We start from the raw sequence: 21,664 nt of genomic DNA, 5'->3' as shown, positions 1-21,664 counted from the left end.
TCCAGCTTCAGAAAAATACAAAAAACAACAACAACAACAAAAACCTGGGAATAAAGTGTTTATGGGCTTGCTGTTTTGAGTGGAGGAGGATATGCTGGATTTTTTTTTTCTTAAATAAGAAATGGAGAGGCAGAGACAGACTCCCACATGCACCCGACCAGAATCCATCTGTCAGGCAAGCCCACTAGGGGATGATGCTCTGCCCCACCTGGGGCCATTGCTCCATTGCAACCAGAGCCATTTCAGTGCCTGAGGCAAGGCCGTAGTGCCACCCTCAGTGCCCGGGCCAACTGGCTCCACTGGAGCCTTGGCTGGCTGCAGGAGGGGATGCAGGAGGGGAAGAGAGAGAGAGAGGGAAGGGAGATAGGGAAGGGTGGAGAAGCAGATGGTCGCTTCTCCTGTGTGCCCTGATTGGGAATCGAACCCAGGACTTCCACATGCTGATGCTCTACCACTGAGCCAACCAGCCAAGACCACAACTTCCCTTTTAAATACCAATAGTTAATGTTTCTCAACTTTAATCATCTCATTTAAGCTATGCCATTAATGTATTACATGCCATTTCATGTCAGGTTATTTTACTAAATATTATGGAGAATCAGAAGTATCTCAAGAGTTGGCCCCTACCCACAAATAATTTTTTAGTAGAGGAAAAAAGACGTATGAAAAAATAACATGTGAAAAGGTGAATACAAGAAACACCTTATATTGATACATGTTAAAAGATGAGTAGTATGAACAAGCAGTGTGTTTGATATACAGAAAGAAGAGGGGCATGGCCCAAGTCTTCTGCAAAAATTTCAGAAAAGAGTAGACTGAATCTTGAAAGTTTCCTAAGATTACTACTTAGGGAAGGAAGTAGAGGGTATCCTAGGCAAAAGAGAGCGTTTGAGCAGAAGTGCACAGAATGTTTGCAGGGTATGGGGTTGAGAGTTAGAGAGGATACTTCATAATCTGAAGAAGTGTGAAAATGTTATATGGGCTCTGGCCAGCTGGCTCAGTGATAGAGTCTTGCCCGGCGTGTGGATGTCCCAGTTCAATTCTCAGTCAGCACACAGGAGAAGCACCCATCTGCTTCTCTACCCCTCCCCCTCTCACTTCTCTCTCTCTCTCTATTTCTCTCTCTCTTTTTCCCTCCTATAGCCATGGCTCAGTTGGAGCGAGTTGGCCCCAGACACTGAGGATGGCTCCATGGCCTCTACCTCAGGTGCTAGGAAGAGCTTGATTGCTGAGCAATGGAGGAACGTCCCAGATGGGCAGACCATCACCCCCTATTAGGCTTGGGGGTAGATCTCTGTTGGGGCATACATGGAAGTCCATCTCTCTTCCTCCTCTCCTCTCATTGAATAAAAATTAATGAAAAAGAAAAGAAAATGTTATATGTAAAAGACAAACACTGCATAGTGTATACGCCTTCTGAAACTTTTTACTCTTATACAACCATGTATACATATAAGAGTATGTACTATTTTCAAAATACAAACGGGTCTTGAGTGTAATTGCTTTACTTTCCAGTATATCATGGGAATCTTTTCATGTTTCCACATCGACAGTAGATCTTTAGAATATTTTACTGTTTGAAATAAAATCACAGAGTATTCTATCCAAAGGATAAGAACATTTAAACCAGCAGTTCTCAACCTGTGGGTCGCGACCTCGGCGGGGTCGCCTAAAGCCATCGGAAAATACATAATGCATATCAGGTATTTACATTCCGAATCATAACTTGTAGCAAAATTACAGTTATGAAGTAGCCACCAAAATTATTTTTTGGATTGGGGTCACCACAACATGAGGAACTGTATTGCAGGGTCACGGCATTAGAAAGGTTGAGAACCACTGATTTAAACTAAACTTTACAAAAGACTAACAAATGCTAAAAGTTAAATGAGCATGTGTAGTAACATGCAGCTAGATAATCTAGTTTGTAAGTGGCTTGCTTCAGTTTTGGGCTCCCTTTCCCAGCAAGCTATCTTACCCTGTTCCTCACTTGCCTCAGTGGAGCAGGAGACACCAGCTTTTCCTAACTCCCTGTGGAAATTGCAAGCTATCCACAGTCTTCAAAAATTGCAGGCCAGCCATCCAAGTGTATTTTCCTGTCTGATGACATCCTTCATAGATAAATGAAATCAGAACGTTTTCCCCTGCTCACAAGAATGTGTCTTTACTTACCCTATGGCTTCTATGGAACAATCATATCAGAATACAGTACTCTGAGCCAGACATCAGTACAGGAGATAAGCTCATCTCAAAGGGCAAGGAGGCAGCAAAGGACAAGGAGGCAGTCTGTTCATTTCCTCAATTGAACCATCAACCACACACATTCCCTCTGATTCTGCTGTTTTGTGAGTTACTTGCAGGGCTATCGTGAGTAAAAGCTGTAACTTGTTCTGTGCAGAACTAAGACCAGAGGCTTGAAGATATAAGACAGTATTTATACTTGAAAGAACTTCCTAACAGTATAACAAGAGGTGCTGTAGGCAATAAATTTTAGTGGTGACCCCAAAACCTTTTGTGATACCCAAAAGCTCTCTCCAGGGCTAATTTTGATTGGGTAGAACTGACTTGCAGTTCTATTTTAAACTGACAGGAAGAAAGGCTGTTTTAAAGATGGCTTTGAATTTTATGTGTCGTTAAATACATATAACAAATTTTATCACCTTAACCATTTTCTAGTCTACAGTTCCGTAATATTAAGTACATTATCACATTGTTGTGTAGCCATTAACACCATCCTTCTCTATGACTCTTTTCATCTTGTAAAACTCTATACCCATGGCCCTGGCCGGTGGGCTCAGTGGTAGAGCGTCAGCCTGGCGTGCAGGAGTCCTGGGTTCGATTCCCGGCCAGGGCACACAGGAGGAGCGCCCATCTGCTTTGTGAGTTACTTGCAGGGCTATCGTGAGTAGCCTTGCAACTCCCCTTCTCCTTCCTTTCTGTCTCTCTCATCCCCTCCCGCAGCCAAGGCTCCATTGGAGCAGAGTTTGCCCGGGCACTGAGGATGGCTCTGTGGCCTCTGCCTCAGGCACTAGAATGGCTCTGATTGTGGCAGAGCGATGCCCCGGATGGGCAGAGCATCGCCCCCTGGTGGGCATGCTGGGTGAATCCCGGTTGGGCGCATGCGGGAGTCTGTCTGACTGCCTCCCCGTTTCCAACTTCGGAAAAATACAAAAACAAAAACAAACAAACAAAAAACCTCTATACCCATTAAACAATAACTCCCCATTCTCCTGCCCTCCTTGCAAATCACAACCATCATTCTACTTTTTATCTATGTTTTGATTATTCTAAGTACCTCATATAAGTAGAATCATACAGTATTTGTAATGTGACTGGCTTATTTCACTTAGCTTAACGTTCTCAAGGTTCATCCATGTTGTAGCATATTGCAGGATTTCCTTTTTAAGGCTGATTAATATTCCCTTGTAAGTATATACCACATTTTGCTTATCCATTAATCCTTTGTTGGACATTGGTTGCCTCCATATTTCAGTCATTGTGAATAATGCAGCATTATTATATATATATAATATATATATAATCTCTTTGAGACCCTGCTTTCAATTCTTTGTGGTACATATAATCAGAGGTGGAATTCCTAGGTTTTACGGTAATTCAATTTTTAAGTTTTTGAGGAACCACCATATTGTTTTCCACAGAAATTGTACCATTTCACATTCCCAACAACAGTGTACAAGAATTCCAGTTTTTCCATATCCTTGCCAATACTTGTGTTTTTTTGGTTTTTTGATAGTAGCTATCCCAATGGGTATGAATTATTAGTGATGTTGAGCATCTTTTCATTTGCGTATTGGAATTTGTATGTCTCTTTGGACAAATGCCTATTCAAGTCCTTCGCCAACTTTTGAATTGGGTTGTTTGTTTTTGTCGTTGAATTTTAGGAGTGTGATAATGTACTTAATATGCATATTAACCCTTATCAGGTATATGATTTGCAAATATTTTCTCTCATTCTTTGGGTTGCTTTTCACTCTATTGATAGTGTCTTCTGATGCACACACTTTTTAAATTTTTATTAAGTCCAATTTGTCTATTTTTTTCTTTTGTTACCTGTACTTTGGTGTCATATTCAGAAACTCATTGCCGAATCCAATGTCAGAAGCTTTTCTCATGGATATTCCTCTAAGAGCTTTATTGTTTTAGGTCTTAGATTTAGAGTTAGTTTTTGTATATGGTGCTAGGTAAGGGTCTGACTTCATTCTTTTGCATGTGGATATCCCGTTTTCCCAGAACTATTTGTTAAAAAGACTGCCCTTTCCTCATTGAATGGACTTGCACCCTTGACAAATATTTGACCATATATGTAAAAGTTTATTTCTCGGTTCTCTGTTCCATTGGTCTATATGTTTATCTGTATGAAGATGGCTTTTAAAAAACATATACAGGTTTTAGGTGCATGATTCTACACAGTACATCATTTGCATTGTGCGTTCACTATCCCAAGTCAAGTCTCTCTCTACCATCAAGATGGCTTTAAATAATTTTTCTTTTCTAGCACAGCATATGATCCCTGAAGTAATACTCTGCTAACTGACCTTGTGTCAAGCAGCTGTTTTTCCAAATAAGCATCTGAGTGTATTCTAGAAAAAGGAAAACTTGAAAATAAGAGAATCCACATTATATGATACATAGATTTTTGTGGCCCTTAAATTAAAATAATCTAGGCCAGCCCTGGCCGGTTGGCTCAGCGGTAGAGCGTCGGCCTGGCGTGCGGGGGATCCGGGTTCAATTCCCGGCCAGGGCACATAGGAGAAGCGCCCATTTGCTTCTCCACCCCCACCCCCTCCTTCCTCTCTGTCTCTCTCTTTCCCTCCCGCAGCCAAGGCTCCATTGGAGCAAAGATGGCCCGGGTGCTGGGGATGGCTCCTTGGCCTCTGCCCCAGGCGCTAGAGTGGCTCTGGTCGCGGCAGAGCGATGCCCCAGAGGGACAGAGCATCGCCCCCTGGTGGGCAGAGCGTTGCCCCTGGTGGGCGTACCGGGTGGATCCCGGTTGGGGGCATGCGGGAGTCTGTCTGACTGTCTCTCCCCATTTCCAGCTTCAGAAAAAAAATAAAATAAAATAAATAAATAAATAAAATAAAATAATCTAGGCCAGTGATACTCAACCTTTTTCATCTCATGGCACACATAAATTAATTATTAAAATTCTGTGGCACACAAAAAAATAACTTTTTTGCCAATCTGACAAAAAAATAGGTAAAATTTTGATTGCATTATTATTTTAAAAAATAATAGTAATTACCTACCCTTTTTGCTCCGAAGTGACTTTTTAAAAAATCAGGTACTTATACTTGTATATAAGGATTTCTGGTACCAAGAATTAACCAATCAGACACAACCTATGTGACATGACCAATAAGATTCAACTCTGTTGTTTAACCAATATATGTATTTATGGTTCAAGACAGAGCATTCACACCAGACAACTATTGTTATGTTGGCTGTTGTCATTGTTTTATTTGACAATCGAAGGGAAAAGAGGTCAGTGCCCCTGACTAGTCAGGTATTACATGTTTTAAAAATTCTTGCAGCACACTGGTGGAAAGTCTCTGACCTACACTGAAGCATGTTTGGGTTGTCTCAAGTGCCTTCCTAGTGCTGGTAGAATTTTGGAAACTGACAACAGAAAGAGATTAAAATTTGAATCATGAAGTGGTTTGCCTGTGTGGTAAAGTAGCTAATAATAAGCATTACTCTGATACCTGAAGATTTCATTTGAACAATGCAGTCATTATTTTTCCTACTACATATTGAACTGCAGGATTTGACTTTTTAAATTACAGAAAATCCTAAATTTACTGTAATAGTTAAGTGATGTTACTAACACTCAATATTTCTCTTTACCCCTTCTATTTACAATTTAATTTAAGGTAATTATAGAGAATATCCTTATTTTATAGGGCAGGGGTTGGTAAACTATGACCCACAGGCTACATCTTGCCCACAGCCTGTTTGGGTAAATACTGAGAAGTTTTATTGGAGTACAGCCACCCCTATCCATTTATATATACCTGTTATCTGTGGCTGCCCCTCTGCAGCGACAGCAGGGGGGAGTCATTGTAACGGAGACCACATGGTCCACAAAACCTGAAATGTTTCCTGTTTGGCCATTTACAGAAAAAAAATTTCTGATCTTTGTAATAGAGGAAAAAGTTAACAATCAAACTACAAAAGCTCTCAGGGAAATGATTATTAAACCAGATTTGCGGTTTTGAGGTGAGAGTACTAGCTTTTTTAGTCTCAAAATCTAAAAACGTGAGTTAACTTTAAGATCTAATTCCAGATTTCAAGTACTAGATAAATTAATAATGTTTTTCAAATAAAAAACAACCACTATTTGTTTAGTGCCAAGTATGAGTCAGGCAATAGGGAGGAGGTTGAGAAATGAAGCTTTCAATCCTGCCCTTGAGGAATTAAAGAAGTAAAATAGAAATGGTGGCTTTCCCCCACATGTTTTTAAATTACTTTTTAAATAATGACTTTTTCTCTTTCTGCTTCTTTTTTTTCCAGAGGCTGCTGTGTTACAGAAAAGGATGTGACTTTCAGGATACCCCTGAGTGAGAAGGATGAGTCCTGGTGTGCCTCTACTGAATGATTACAAAAAGGACTTCCTTCTGAAGCGCTTTACACAGACTGTTCTTGGAGGCCCTCGACTCAAATTAGGCTACTGTGCCCCTCCCTACGTATATATTAATCAAATTATCCTCTTCCTGATGCCATGGGTTTGGGGTGGAATAGGAACATTTTTGTACCAATTAGGCATCCTGGAAGACTATTATACAGCAGCACTCTCAGGCGGACTAATGCTTTTCACTGCATTTATCATCCAGGTCACAAGTTTCTATGCCAGAAACAAATCAGTGACTGTAGAAAGAATGCTAAGGACAGATATCTTAGCAGAGGAAGATGAGCATGAATTTACAAGTTGTGCTGGTACTGAGACTATCAAATTTCTAATTCCTGGCAAGAAATATATAGCCAATACAGTTTTTCATTCTGTTCTTGCTGGGTTAATGTGTGGTCTTGGAACGTGGTATCTGCTCCCGAATAGAATGACCTTGCTGTATGGCAATGCAGGAGGCACTGTTCTACTGTTTTTCTTTGGATGGATGACATTATGTACTGGAGAATACTCGTTAATTGTAAACACAGCTGTAGAAACTGCGACTTTCCAAACCCAGGATACTTATGAAATCATTCCTCTTATGAGACCTCTATATATTTTTTTCTTTGTTTCTGTAGATCTTGCATACAGGTAATAAGCTATCAGATACTTTATAACTTGCTTTGTTTTTAAGCATACATAATAGGAACACTCTCCTTAGTACTAAAAAATGTATCTGTGAATTAGAAGTCATCAAGACAAATCATTGGATAACTGTTTTGATGATTAATCTCTTAGGACTAATCTCTGTTAAACATACTAAAGCAGTAATTAAATCTTATTGGAGCGTAAAAAGACCATATATAAGTCAGCAAAATTTCAATTCTGTGTTTCACTTTAAATAAGGAGCTGTGCCTATAAGATAGCTGGCTGAAACATGTGGAAAGAGATAGAACTTCCTGGTAAGAAGAACATGAAGAATTTAAAATTTATGTACACAAATATTATGTACAGATTGAATAAATTAATGGTGAATAGAATAACATCCAATTTTGTTATAATAACTATATAAAGGAAATATTATTTTAAAATCAATTGGCTATGAAAGAAAAATAGAAAATGTTTGTTTACAGAATTGTTTGATAACCCCATTTGCTTGCCTTTTCTAAATCCGACTTTTATTTCTCTGTTTCTGTAGATTGCAGCTTTCTCTTTTACAGGTTAGTGTCCAGGTAGAAATGGTCAGTCAGGTTACAGACTGACTGTTTGTGTTCTCCCCAAATTCATGTGTTTAAAGCTTTATCCCCCATGTGATGGTATTTGGAGATAGGGCCTTTGGGAGGCAATTAGTATAATAAAGGTGAGGCCCTGGTCTAGTGGGATTAGTGCCCTTATAGAAAGAAATACCAGAGAGCTTGATCTCTTTGAGGATACAATGAGGAGTTGGCTATCTACAAGCCAGGAGTTGAGTTCCCACCAGAACCTAACCATAATGCCACTCTGATTTCAGACTTCCAGCCTCCAAAACTATGAGGAATAAATTTCTGTTGTTCAAACCACCCAGTCTGCAGCATTTTGTTATGACAGCCCAAGCTGATTAAGACATATTTTCATACCTAGAGGTGGGGGTGCTCTTGTAACCAATAACCTCAAAGTGTAGAAGTGGCTTTAGAACTGGGTAGTGAGTGAAGGCTGGAAGAGTTTTGATGTATATACTAGAAATAGGGACATTAAAGGTGATTCTGTTGAGTTCTCAGACAGACATGAAATCATGTTATTAGAAAGTGGAAGGTTGGCGATCCATGTGTTAAAATGGCAAAGAAGTTGGGTGGACTATTTTCTAGTGTTGTGTGGAGGGTAGAACTTGAATGTGATGAGATTGTGTATGTATATGAGAAGATTTCTAAGCAAAGTGTTGAAGAACAGCTTGATTCCTCCTGAGTGCTTATAGTAAACTATGAAAGGGGAGAGAGAAATTGAAGAAGAAATTGCTAAGCAAAAAATAACCAGAACATGAAGACTTGGAAATTTTTTGACCTATTTATATTGCAAAAATGAGAAAGCATATGCTGAAGAGAATACCAACAGTGTGGCTGAACTATCACTGAGTAGTTTGTGGAATTATACAAGATGAATGAAGGCTGTTAGACTTCTTAGATTTGACAGGATGGAAGACCTGTCAAATAATAAGACCTAGCTGTATGTGAATAAGCTCTATTCTTTAAGAAGAGGGAAACATGACCCTGCAAGTGATTCAAAGATTACCCTTGGTTTCATCAGGCTAGAAGGCCACAGCTGGAATCCTTGAACTGACACAGCCCTACTGAATCGTGGGAGTGAGACCTTTACCTAGAGAGCTGTCTGGGAGACACTGTCACCCTGTGGGCCTGAAGGATTACTCTCCAGCCTTAAGACCTAATGAAATTTGCCTTGCTAGGTTCTGGACTTCATTCAGACCTGTCATGCCTTTCTTCTTTCCTGTTTCTCCCATTTGGAATAGGACTACTTATGCCTGTTCTACCACTGTATTTTGGAAGGACATAACTTGTCTGATTTCCATAGTTTCAAAGCTAGAGAGGAATTTTGCTCAGGATCAGGTGTACCTCCGGTCTCACTTATGTCTGGATGTAGATGAAACTAGACTTGAGAATTGATGCTGAAATGAGTTAAGACTTTTGGTGCTGTTGGTATGGAATTAATGTATTTTGCATATAAGAACATGAATTTGGGAGACCGGAGTGGAATATTATAGGCTGTCCCCTCAGAATTCATATGTTAAATCCCTAGTCCCCAATGTGATGGTAGTTGAAGATTGAGTCTTTGGGACGTAATTATGTCATTCAGGTGGCCCTAGATGGGATTATTATCCCTATAAGAAGAAACACCAGAGCACTTGATCTCTCTTTCTCTCTCTCTCTCTCTCTCTCTCTCTCTCTCTCTCTCTCTCTCTCTCTCTCTGCCATGTGAGGGTACAATGAGAAGTTGGCTGTCTGCAAGCCAGGAAAAGAGTTCTCATTAGAAGCCCACCATAAAGGCGCTCTGATCTCATACTTCCTGCCTCCAGAACTGTGAGAAAGTTCTGTTGTGTGAGTCACTTAGTCTATGGTGGCGTGTATAAAATGGCATGTATGGTGGCCTGAAATAAAATGAGGCATTTAAAAATATTTAGCAAGCTTGTGCACTGAAACTGACTTTTGCTTAAGTGTCTGCTGTTTCTTAACTCTTAATCTCTTCTAATTATGCTACATTTGTTGACCATTGGATACTATAATATCCTTGTAGTTCTTCATCTAATCAAATTTATGGGAAAATCATTTATAACTGGTTTCTCAGAACCACTACCATTTTGTTACTGTAAAATATATTACAGTTAAATGCTTGATTTTGAAGCAGTAGTAGTAAAATTGAGTTTAAAATATATATACATTTGACTGCTTTTAAGAGGTTTAAGCTGATACGGTTATTGTTTTCAGAGTACAAATTCTTAAGTTACTATTTCACTGTGCTACTTATGAAATCAGAAATTATACATCTTTGCATTTAAAATTATGCCCTAGGTCAGTGGTTCTCAAAGTGTGTGCCAGGGTGCACTGGTGTGCCCTAGAAGATTTCCAGGTACGCACTATGGTATTCCAGAGAAATATATGCCTGTTGGGGACCAAAAAACCAACAGGATATTTGAAGTTTAGATTTTTTGGAGAACAGAGGTGTGGGGAATTGGCTATAAGCTGACAGTCTGCCCAACCCCCCACCTCACTTCCTTGACTAGGTTGCAAAAGACTGTTAAGCTGTGGTGCTGGACTGTTTACACAACCCCCCATGTTCCCCGGAAAGACTGGAGGCAAGTTTCTTCTATCCTTTGTTTGGTGTAAAGTTAAGATGATATGTATGGTGGGGGTTTTCTGCATTCAACACAATTAAGAGTAAAAAGAGAGGAATTCTTCAACGTATTTGCGAGGAAATGAGAGTTTGCCTTTCAAATATATGCCCAAACATTGAAGAAATCGCCAGGACATACCAGGTCATGTTTCTCATAAACACAAGAATGAAAAAACTTAACACATTTGCTCTGGGACCTGCCGAATTTACTAAATCATACTAAGAATGTATCTACATATAATATATAAAAAGATAACTTTTTTGTCGTTTTTTTTTAACCCCTTTTTTACGAATTCTAAAAAGCAAAACTCAAAAAAATGTAACAAAAATGTTTTTTAATGTCAATTTAATTTTGTATTTATTTTGTTTAATTCCCATAAAAGCACGCTTGGACTTTATATTTTTTCTTTAATATTTGACTTAATTATTATATTTCTCAGAAATTTGTATATAGTGCACCTACAATTGTTTGTAGGATTTTAAATGCGCCCCAACTTCAAAAAGTTTGAGAACCACTGCCCTAGGTTCTTTAATTTTCAAAAAATCTCAGTTAATTTGGCCCCGGCCTGTTAGTTCAGTCGATTAAATGTGTCATCCTGAAAGGACAAGGTTGTGGGTTTCACTCTTTGTCAGGGCGCACACGGGAAGCAAGCAATGAATGCACAATTGAGCGGAACAACAAATGAATGCTTCCCTTCCCCCACCCCCTCTCTCTTTCTTCCTCTCTCTGTCTCTAAAAGTCAATCAATAAATAAAAGAATTAATCCTTGGCCGGATAGCTCGGTTGGAGCATCGCCCCAAAATGCAGAAGTTGCCGGTTCGATCCCCGGTCAGGGCACATACAGGAGCAGCTCAGTGTTCTGTCTCTCTCTCTCCCTCCTCAAAAAAAAAAAAAATTAATTTATAAATTGGTTACCTTGATTTTCTGTATTACTCATTTCTTTAAAAACATAAAAATTTTTTACTACATTGTATTTTGATTTCATATAGTTTCAATGTTTACAGTTTAATAATTAGAGAGAAAAATTAGCTGAAAGAAAGGGAGTGTTCAAATTTATTTTTAAAGAAAAATAATTATTTTTGTTCAGAAAAATTACCTCCCATTTCATTTTTAGAAAATACCTTCTGATTAGCAAAATAACAATCAAGATCATTCTATGGTAGGTATGATACTACAAATAAATAATGTATGAAATGTGTACAGTATTCAAATATGGACAACTGTCATATATATCAAATTGTCTTAATTTTATTTTAGAGAATATGAACATTGAAGAGCTGAGTCCTACAGTGTAGTGATCTTTTCTTTTTTCCCATTTTTTTATTCTACCCAGTACAGTTGTGTATTAATAATTTTTTATGACTCTGTGCAGTTTTACCAAAGTCAAGTGCTACATCTGCAGTGCGTTGTTCACAGACTCAGGAATTGTTTGAATGAATGATGCATATTTATAGCCTCTTATCCACTATAAAGAACATCTTTTTTCTGGGCATGTGGATTCTAGTGAGTGTATAGAATTTGAAATACTCTTATGGCTGTTAGAGTCAAAACAAAGTAGTTGTTTTGTTTTTCTTGAGGGCTCAGATTTTTTTGCCATAGAAAATTCTTACCTTATCAGAAAAATTAGAATTTCAACATTTTTTCATATAAAATAATCATAATCATCTATTTAGAGCTGAGTCATATACAAAAATGTAATCAGAATGTTTGGTCACCTTAATTACATTTGCTTCTATTTATTTATTATCTCTTTGTATATAAATACTTTTCTGTGCCATTGCTCATTGCTTCTGATAAGAACAAAAAGATTTGGGGAGTAAAATCTAATTTGGATAAAATAGTGTCCTGAGTATACATTATTTTTACACATTATCATATACCTTGACTATATTAGCAAGAGAAGCATTATCTTAAAAAGTAATAATAACAGTCTATATCTCCATGTTTTCTTTGTCCCTCCTGTGGCTTATTCTGTATGATTTGATTTTCTTTTTTGTTACTTCAGTGTTTTCTCCTCAAGATACAATGAATCTTATTTTAAACTATCCTACACAAAATATTGTTCTCTAATTTAGCATCACATTGTTAACCTTATTTTCATTAATTCTCTGCTTATAAAAATTTGAAGGACATACATTATGATGCAGAGTGCATTAGCAGGCATAGCCCTGGTATGCGTGTGGCCAAGCACATTAGGCTGTTATTATATCTGTAGTTTTTTATACATTTGCTTCTGGATTGTTAACATACATTTAAGTGGTGATTATAACCGAAGTTGCCTTTCTCCTTGACCTTGATTTCTAGCAGCTCAAGTATTCAAGTGCAATTATGCTATAAATTTTGAGATTTATGTCTTCTGAAAATTATCTCTGGAAGTACATAACTACTATTACATTATTTTCAGACAAACTGTTTGTTTAGCCTCATTCCAAAAACTAGTAACATATTGATGTTTATTCTTTTATGCTTTAAAATTATTGAATTATTTGAAATAATTTAATAATGTTGTATTTAACTGGTCAGTACTGTATCAAAAACCAGTTTCTTCACTTAAGAGAAAAGCCATCTATAATTTATGAGATTGTACTGTACATACCTGTGTTCTCAAATCCATACATACCACTGTATATACAAAACAGAAGCAATATTACAAGTGCTAGTTAAGTTTCCAGGCTAACCCACAGAGACATTCATAATCTGATGTTGCTGACTTCTACTATCTAAATTCAAATTCTGGGACCTGGGAGCAAGACAGTACAAGAGAGAGGGGAAGAAAGAGAAGAACGTCCTGTCTGCCAGCTGCTAATGGGTGAACAGCAGTAAGGCTTTCCTAGAGTTACTTACAAATTTAAATTAAAAAATTTATACTCTAAAAGAATCATTGGTAGCCTGACCAGGCAGTGGCGCAGTGGATGGAACGTTGGACTGGGATGCAGAGGACCCAGGTTTGAGACCCCGAGGTTGCCAGCTTGAGCACAGGCTCATCTGGTTTGAGCAAAGCTCACCAGCTTGGACCCAAGGTCGCTGGCTCAAGCAAGGGATTACTCGGTCTGCTGTAGCTCCACGGTCAAGGCACATATGAGAAAGCAATCAATGAACAACTAAGGTGTCGCAACGAAAAACTAATGATTGATGCTTCTCATCTCTCTCCATTCCTGTCTATCTGTCCCTATCCCTTTCTCTGTCTCTGTCTCTGTAAAAAAAAAAAAGAATCATTGGTAGAATTTAGCCAATGTAGCTTAAACATTTAAGGGAGAGATGTCTCAGTTTTACAGACTCCTAAATTTAATTTCATTCAGTAAGTTATTTTTAATTATATCTTCCATATTTGAATCCACATATTCTCTAAGTGCTAAATTTGTACACTGTTGGGTAGGATAGTTCCTGGTATAAGGAAAGGACAATGATCACAATTTATATGTGTTAATCTTTTGAAAGTTGGGACTAGGACTTTTCTGTAAATGTTCTTTTGTTTGGGGGGAGGTGTGTATGGCAGGGGGAGAATGGTGTGTGTATTATTATTTTTCCTGAAAAGATTCTCTGCTATATATTATTTTGTATGACTTAAATGTTTTCTTTTTCCTATAGGTTTATGGCAAATATACCAGCTCTAGAACAAATGAATCAGATTTTACACATCTTGTTTATATTTTTACCCTTTCTGTGGGCACTAGGGATTCTGCCCCCACCGGATGCACTTTTCTTATGGGCAATGGAGCAGATTTTAGAGTTTGGCCTTGGAGGCTCATCTATGTCAACCCACCTACGGTAATTATTTTAGAAATAAAGTTATATGGAACTTACTCTTAAAGGACACTTCTTCTTTTCAAGCAACTCCTTTTTTTTTTTCTCTCCAGGTTATTAATAATGTTCATCATTTCTGCTGGAACAGCTGTAACATCGTATTTCATTCCCAGCACTGTTGGAATGGTTCTCTTCATGACTGGACTTGGGTTCTTGTTGAGTCTTAACCTAAGTGAGATGGGGTTTGCCTTCAAACACAGTGTAGCCAGACACAGAGTTCGAACCAAATCTAAGGCTTTACCCAGTGGTTCAGAAAAACAGTTTACTTGGAAGGAATGCCTGTTTTACATCATTATATTAGTCTTGGCTCTCTTAGAAAGTGTTTTGCTGCATCACTTTGCTTGTTGCTCACAGATCTCCAAAAACAGCCCGCAGGCTATTGTTGGCTATGTTTTGATGACATTATTTTTAATACTGTGGATACTTAGAGAAATTCAGAGTGTCTATATCTTTGGAATTTTCCGAAACCCTTTCTATCCAAAGGATGTGCAAACTGTGACATTATTCCTAGAGAAGCAAGCAAGGCTCATGAAGATTGGTGTTGCCAGACGGATTTTGCTAAATCTAGGTAGGAAGGTAAAAATCTCACCTTGTATTATATATATGAAGTGTACTGAAATATTATAGAATTCCTGTATTTGTATAATACACTTCATATAAGCATTTATTTTATGTTTGGGTTTATTCATATTTTTCTTTAGCTAATTGCTTTTTTAAAAAAACTCATATTGGCCAAAATAAAATATGGTAGAAGCGGTTACTTTGCCTTAATTAACTTGGTCTTATTTTGTTTGTCTTAGTGTCACCTTTTGCTATGATAGCATATCTTTCATTGGACAGTTCCTTACAAGGGCTCTACTCTGTGTCTGTCTCCATTGGATTCACAAGAGCTTTTAGAATGGTAATCTTAGTATGCACTTAATATTTTCCTATTTCTAAATTTAATTGTGACTTTATTTAATAGTTTACACAGATTATCAAATTTTCCCTAATCAAGTGGGTAATTTGTGTACTGCAGGTATGGCAGAATACAGAAAATGCCTTATTGGAGATAGTTATTGTATCAGCAGTGCACTTGTTGACCTCTGGTATAGACATGTGGTGGAACAGAAGCCTAAACACAGGAATCAGACTCTTACTGGTAAATGTTTTTTTTCTTTTTAAGATTTTATTTATTCATTACAAAATCACCCATTTAAAGTATGCAGTTTAGTGGTATATTTAGAATTTTGCAGCCATTGCCACCATCTAATTTTAGAACATTTTCTACATCCCCCAAAAAACCTCATACACATTGTCATTTCTCATTCCTGCTCTCCATCAAATGCACCCCTTATTCCAGCCCCACCAACCATTAATCTACTTTCTGTTTCTATGGATTTTCCTACCCTGGACATTGCACACAAATGGAATTATTCAATATGTAGTCTTTTGCATCTGGCCTCTTTCACTTATGTTTTCAAGGTTCCTCCATATTATAGCATATACCAGTATTCTTTTTTGTTGCTGAATGGTATTCTGTAGGATGGATATAACATTTGGTTGGTTCATTCATTAGAAAATGAACATTTAGGTTGTTTTCACTTTTGACTGTTATTAGTGATGCCACTATGCACATTCATGTATAAGTTCTTTACATGGATATATTTTCATTTTTCTTGGGTCTGTGTATCTAGGACTGGAATTTCATTCATGCAGTGATACTATGTTTAGCCCATAAAGGTATTGACAAATATTTTTCCAAAGTGGCTGCACCATTTTACATTCCCACCAGCAGTGCATGAGGATTCTATTTTCTCTACATCCTCACAAACATTTGTTATTATCTGACCTTTTCATTGTAGTCATTCTAGTGAAAAAGAACTGCTATTTTGTGATTTTGATTTGTATCTCTCTGAATGTTAATGATGCACCTTTTTATGTTTATTGGCCATTTTTACATTTTTTGGAGAAATGTCTATTCAAATCCTTTATCCACTTTTATTTGAATTATTTGTCTTCTTATTGTTGAGTAGTAAGAATTCTCTATATATTCTAGATACAAGTTCCTCAACAGGTACATAATAAACAAAAATTTTCTCTCTTTCTGTAGGTTGTCTTTGACTTTCTTGGTAATTTCCTTTGCAGCAAAAGAATTTTTATTTTGGTGAAGTTCAGTTTATGAATTTTTCTCTTTTTTCACATATTTTTGTGCCATCTCTAATAAACAGTTCCTATTCCAAGATCATAAAGCTTTACTATGTTTTCTTCTAAGAGTTTTACAATTTCAGCTCTTACATTTGATTCTGATTGCTATTTTTATATATGATGTGTGGTCGAGTTCCAATTCCATTCCTTTGTATAAGGATGTACAATTGTCTCAGCATCATTTATTGGAAAAACCATTCTTTCCTCAATGACTTCCTGGAACCCTTGTAAAACACCAAATGACAAATGTGAAGGTTTAATTTCTGGACGTTCAAGTTCCTTTTCATTCATTTTTATACCTATCTTTGATTAGACTGTCTTGATTACTATAATTTTGTAGTAGGTTTTGACATTGGAAAGTGTAAGTCCTCCAGCTTTGTTCTTTTTAAAAGATTTTTTAACTATTCTGGTACTATTATATTACCATATAAATAATGGTTTCAGCATTTAATTTTTTGCAGAAAAGCATATGAGCCTTTGATAGGAATACCCTCAAGTCTGTAGCTCAATTTGGGGAGTATTGCCATGTCTAATTTTTCTTATCCATGGACATGAAATGTCTTTACACTTATTTAGATATTCTTTATTTCAACAATGTTTTGTAGTTTTCAGTGTACAAGTTTTATGCTTTTATTAAATTTATACCTAAGTACTATATTCTTTATGATGATATTATAAATAGAATTATTTCCTTAATTCACTTTTGGCTTGTTCATTGCTACAGTGTAGAATACAGTTGATTTTTTAGTATTAATCTTGTATATTAAAACCTCAGTAAATTCTTATTCTAATAGATTTTTAGTGGATTTCATAGGATGTCCTGTATATATTGTTACCTGCAAATTAGATATAGTAAATAAAGTTTTACTTCTTCCTTTCCAATATACCGTAGATATCTTTCATTTCTTTTACTTAATTGTCCTGGATAGAACTTCTAGTATAGTGTTGATAGGAGGAAAACTGTATATCCTATGAATAAAGCATTCAGTCTTTCTACATTAAGTTAATGTCAGTTTTTTATCATTAAATCTGAGATCAGCTATTGGTTTTTTGGGTTTTTTGTAGGTGCTCTTTACCAGATGAAAATTTCCTTTTATTCCCAGTTAAGTCTTTTTATCATGAAGGTTGTTGGATTTTGTCAAATGTTTTTTTCTGTGTCTGTTGAAATGGTCATGTGATTTGGGTCCTTTATCAACCTGATGTAATACATTGATTTTTGTTTTTAAACCAACCTTGCATTCCTGGAATAAATCCCACTTGGTCATGGTATATAATCCTATTTATATGTTGCAGGATTTGGTTGTCTAGTGTTTTGTTGAGAACTTTTATGTGATATGCCTTTCTTTTCTTCTTATGTCTTTGGTTACATATAATAGTAATGACTTCATAGAATAAGTTGGGAATTTCATATTATTTTTAGATGTTTTGTAGTAGTCAACATATGTCATAAATATTTTGTAGTATGTAATAGTTTTTAGTATGGAAGCCATCTGGACCTCAGCTTTTTCTGTGGGTAGCTTTAAAATTATTAATTCACATTCTTGTTACCGGTCTATTCTGATTTTCTATTCTTGATCAGTTTCAGAAATTTATGTCTTTCTAGGAACTTTTTAGTTTCATCTAAGTGATATAATTTATTGGCATACAAATTGTTCATTGTATTCTTCTAATCTCTTTTATTTTTTCTGTAAGATAATGTTACCTCTTTCTTTCCTGATTTTAGTAATTTGAGTCTTCTCTTTTTTCTTATCGATCTAATTAAAGGTTTGTCAGTTTTGTTGATCTGAAAAAACCAGCTTTTGGCCTGACTGGTGATAGCACATAGTGGATAGAGAGTCGATCTTGAGCGCTAGCTCTCCAGTGTGAACACAAGGTCACCAGCCTGGTCACTGGCTTGAGCCCAAAGGTCGCTGGCTTGAGCCCAAGGTAGCTGGCTTGAGCAAGGAGTCACTGGCTCAGCTTGAGTCCTGTGGCCAAGGCATGTATGAGAAGCAACTAATGAACAACTAAAGTGATGCAACTATGAGTTGATACTTTTCATCTCTCTTCTTTCCTATCTCTCTTTCTCTGTCTCTGTCTCTCTCAAAAACACAGCTTTGGTTTCATTGATCTTCTTTGTTGTTTTTCTCTATTTTATTAATTTCTGCTCTAATCTTTATTTCTTCCTTTTGTTTACTTGGTTTTGTTTGCTCTTTGTTTTTTAATTTTTCTGGTGTCCTAAGGTAGAAGATTAGGTTATTGATTTAAGATCTTTGTTTTTTCACTTAATACAGGTATTTAAAGCTATAAATTTCCTCTGGGCACTGTTTTAGCTAATACATAGTATTTTTGTTTTATTCATTTCAAAATATTTTCTTAGGTATCTTATGATTTCTTTTTTACCTACTGGTTATTTAGGAATATGTCTTTTAATTTTCATATTTCTATTGATTTAATTGTGTTTTGGTTAAAAAACATTTTGTGTGATTTGTGTGAACATACTTAGTATGAGTTCAAGCTATTGAGGTTTGTTTTATGGCATGAATTCTCTTTCTTAGTCTGTAAAATGTTCTCTAAAATAAGGATAAATTAAGAATAGTAGCTTGAGCCCTGGCCGGTTGGCTCAGTGGTAGAGCGTGGGCCTGGCTTGCAGAAGTCCCAGGTTCGATTCCCGGCCAGGGCACACAGGAGAAGCGCCCATCTGCTTCTCCACCCCTCCCCCTCTCCTTCCTCTCTGTCTCTCTCTTCCCCTCCCGCAGCGAGGTTCCATTGGAGCAAAGATGGCCTGGGCGCTGGGGATGGCTCCTTGGCCTCTGCCCCAGGCGCTAGAGTGGCTCTGGTCGACAGAGCGACGCCCCGGAGGGGCAGAGCATCGACCCCTGGTGGGCGTGCCGGGTGGATCCCGGTCGGGCGCATGCAGGAGTCTGGCTGTCTCTCCCCGTTTCCAGCTTCAGAAAAATACAAAAAAAAAAAAAAAAAGAATAGTAGCTTGACTATTTTCCATTTCTAGTTCTCATGACTTAACAAGATTGTAATGTAAAGCTCAGTCAACCTTAAGATAACAGAGAGTACTAAAGAGAACTGTTAGTACTACCCTTTTTTAAGGGAGCCCAAACTATTAAAAATATAGTCTCATTTATTAATTGTGAGGTTAGAGAAAAGTATAACAAAGAATCTCATATAAAGGATCTATCCTCTGAAATATTGGGGCAATAATAAGATTACTGTTTTCCTTTTATGATCTTGAAAATTCATGAAATAGATAGAATAAAGAATAAGAATTAAAAAATATTTTTAAGAATAAAAAATAAATATAAAAGATTCTTTTGTTTTAATTGTACTTATTGCTTTTGGAGAGAGAAGAAGGGAGAGAAAGAGAAAGAGAGAGAGAGAAACAGAAACATCAATCTGTTCCTGTATGTGCCCAGATTGGGAATTAAACCAGCAACCTCTGTACATCAGGATAATGTTCTAACCAACTGAGCTGTCTGGCCAGAGCAGATTCTTTAAGAATAAAAATATATATTATTTTTATGTCTCTGCAGGTTGGTATCATGTGTGATCGTCTGATTCAGTTCGTCTCTAAATTGCAGTTTGCTGTGGCTGTACTTTTGACATCATGGACAGAGAAAAAACGTAGAAAATCAGCCACCACCTTATGTATACTCAACCTTGTTTTCTTTCCATTTGTGTTGCTCTTCATAGTTTTTTCTACACTACTCTCTTCTCCCCTACTCCCCCTCTTCACCCTTCCGTTGTTCTTGGTGGGGTTTCCCCGACCTGTGCAGAGCTGGCCCGGTGTGGTGGGCACTGCCGCCTGCATGTGTGCAGATACAGTGTACTACCACCAAATGATCCCAAGTTTGACCACTGCATTGCAGTCTGCAATGGTAGCTGGAAGTTTAGGTAAGTAAAAGGGTAGTCTTAAATCCTCACTAATGCATTTTTAAAGTACAAAAACGGGAACACACAGAAAAATAGTCTTTTGAGCTAACCATTATACAAATTCTAATACTTTGATATGTAGGCAGAAAGACTAAATATGAAGTAGTAGTATATCTCCTACTCCTTATTTTGAGTTAAAGTTATAAAATAAAAATAATAAGGGAAAATTTAATTAAGGTAATTTTTTTTTTTTTTTTTGTATTTTTCTGAAGTTGGAAACGGGGAGGCAGTCAGACAGACTCCCGAATGCGCCTGACCGGGATCCACCCGGCATGCCACCAGGGGGTGATGCTCTGCCCATCTGGGGCATTGCTCTGTTGCAACCAGAGCCATTCTAGCACCTGAGGCAGAGGCCATAGAGCCATCCTCAGCGCCTGGGCCAACTTTGCCCCAATGGAGCCTTGGCTGCGGGAGGAGAAGAGAGAGACAGAGAGGAAGGAGAGGGAGAGGGGTGGAGAAGCAGATGGGCGCCTTTCCTGGCTGGGAATCGAACCCAGGACTCCTGCATGCCAGGCCAACGCTCTACCACTGAGCCAACCAGCCAGGGCCTAATGTAATTTGACAAAAAAATATATCTCCTTGTGTAAAATCAGGTTGTAGCCTCATCATTTAAACATAAAAATACCTTATCTCCCAAAATTTTTATGTATTTTTAATGAGTTCATATCAAGTAGATGCAACAGTTTTAGACTCATAAAGAGTGAAAACTAGCTTTACATAGTATCAGATTGAAGAGCTTAAGGGAGTTTGCTTATTATGTCAGGGGTCCCCAAACTTTTTACACAGGGGGCCAGTTCACTGTCCCTCAGACCGTTGGAGGGCCAGACTATAAAAAAAACTGTGAACAAATCCCTATGCACACTGCACATATCTTATTTTAAAGTAAAAAAAACAAAACGGGAACAAATACAACATTTAAAATAAAGAACAAGTAAATTTAAATCAAACTGACCAGTATTTCAATGGGAACTATGGGCCTGCTTTTGGTTAATGAGATGGTCAATGTGCTCCTCTCACTGACCACCAATGAAAGAGGTGCCCCTTCTGGAAGTGCGGTGGGGGCCAGATAAATGGCCTCAGGGGGCCGCATGCGGCCTGCGGGCTGTAGTTTGGGGACCCTTGCATTATGTTATATAGCAATTTAACCAGTCTGACACAGTTACAGGACAAAATAAAATAAAGGCTTTGGTGAATGATTGGTTACCTCCCAAAATGAAGTTCTCTGTAAGTTAGCAAGATTTTTG

The 21,664-nt window shown here is 37.4% G+C and overlaps 1 protein-coding gene across 6 annotated transcripts in view; it reads left to right on the top strand.

The window, feature by feature from the left end:
• PCNX4 (pecanex 4) overlaps positions 1–21,664 on the top strand; it is a 42,726-nt gene that overhangs the window by 7,788 nt on the left and 13,274 nt on the right. Inside the window, exons 2-8 of one of the 6 annotated variants that reach the window (XM_066388271.1) lie at positions 6,532–7,276; positions 11,620–11,664; positions 14,094–14,273; positions 14,363–14,877; positions 15,110–15,210; positions 15,328–15,450; positions 20,021–20,381. In XM_066388271.1, the coding sequence (XP_066244368.1) occupies positions 6,588–7,276; positions 11,620–11,664; positions 14,094–14,273; positions 14,363–14,877; positions 15,110–15,210; positions 15,328–15,450; positions 20,021–20,381 (2,014 nt within the window). In that variant the 5' untranslated portion in view covers positions 6,532–6,587. The other 5 variants (XM_066388275.1, XM_066388273.1, XM_066388272.1 and 2 more) reach the window with 5 other exon arrangements.

Source organism: Saccopteryx leptura, chromosome 6 (genome assembly GCF_036850995.1).
Source record: "Saccopteryx leptura isolate mSacLep1 chromosome 6, mSacLep1_pri_phased_curated, whole genome shotgun sequence".
NCBI lineage: Eukaryota > Metazoa > Chordata > Mammalia > Chiroptera > Emballonuridae > Saccopteryx > Saccopteryx leptura.
Note: the sequence above shows the minus strand (reverse complement) of the source record. Positions and strands in the feature narration are given on the sequence as shown.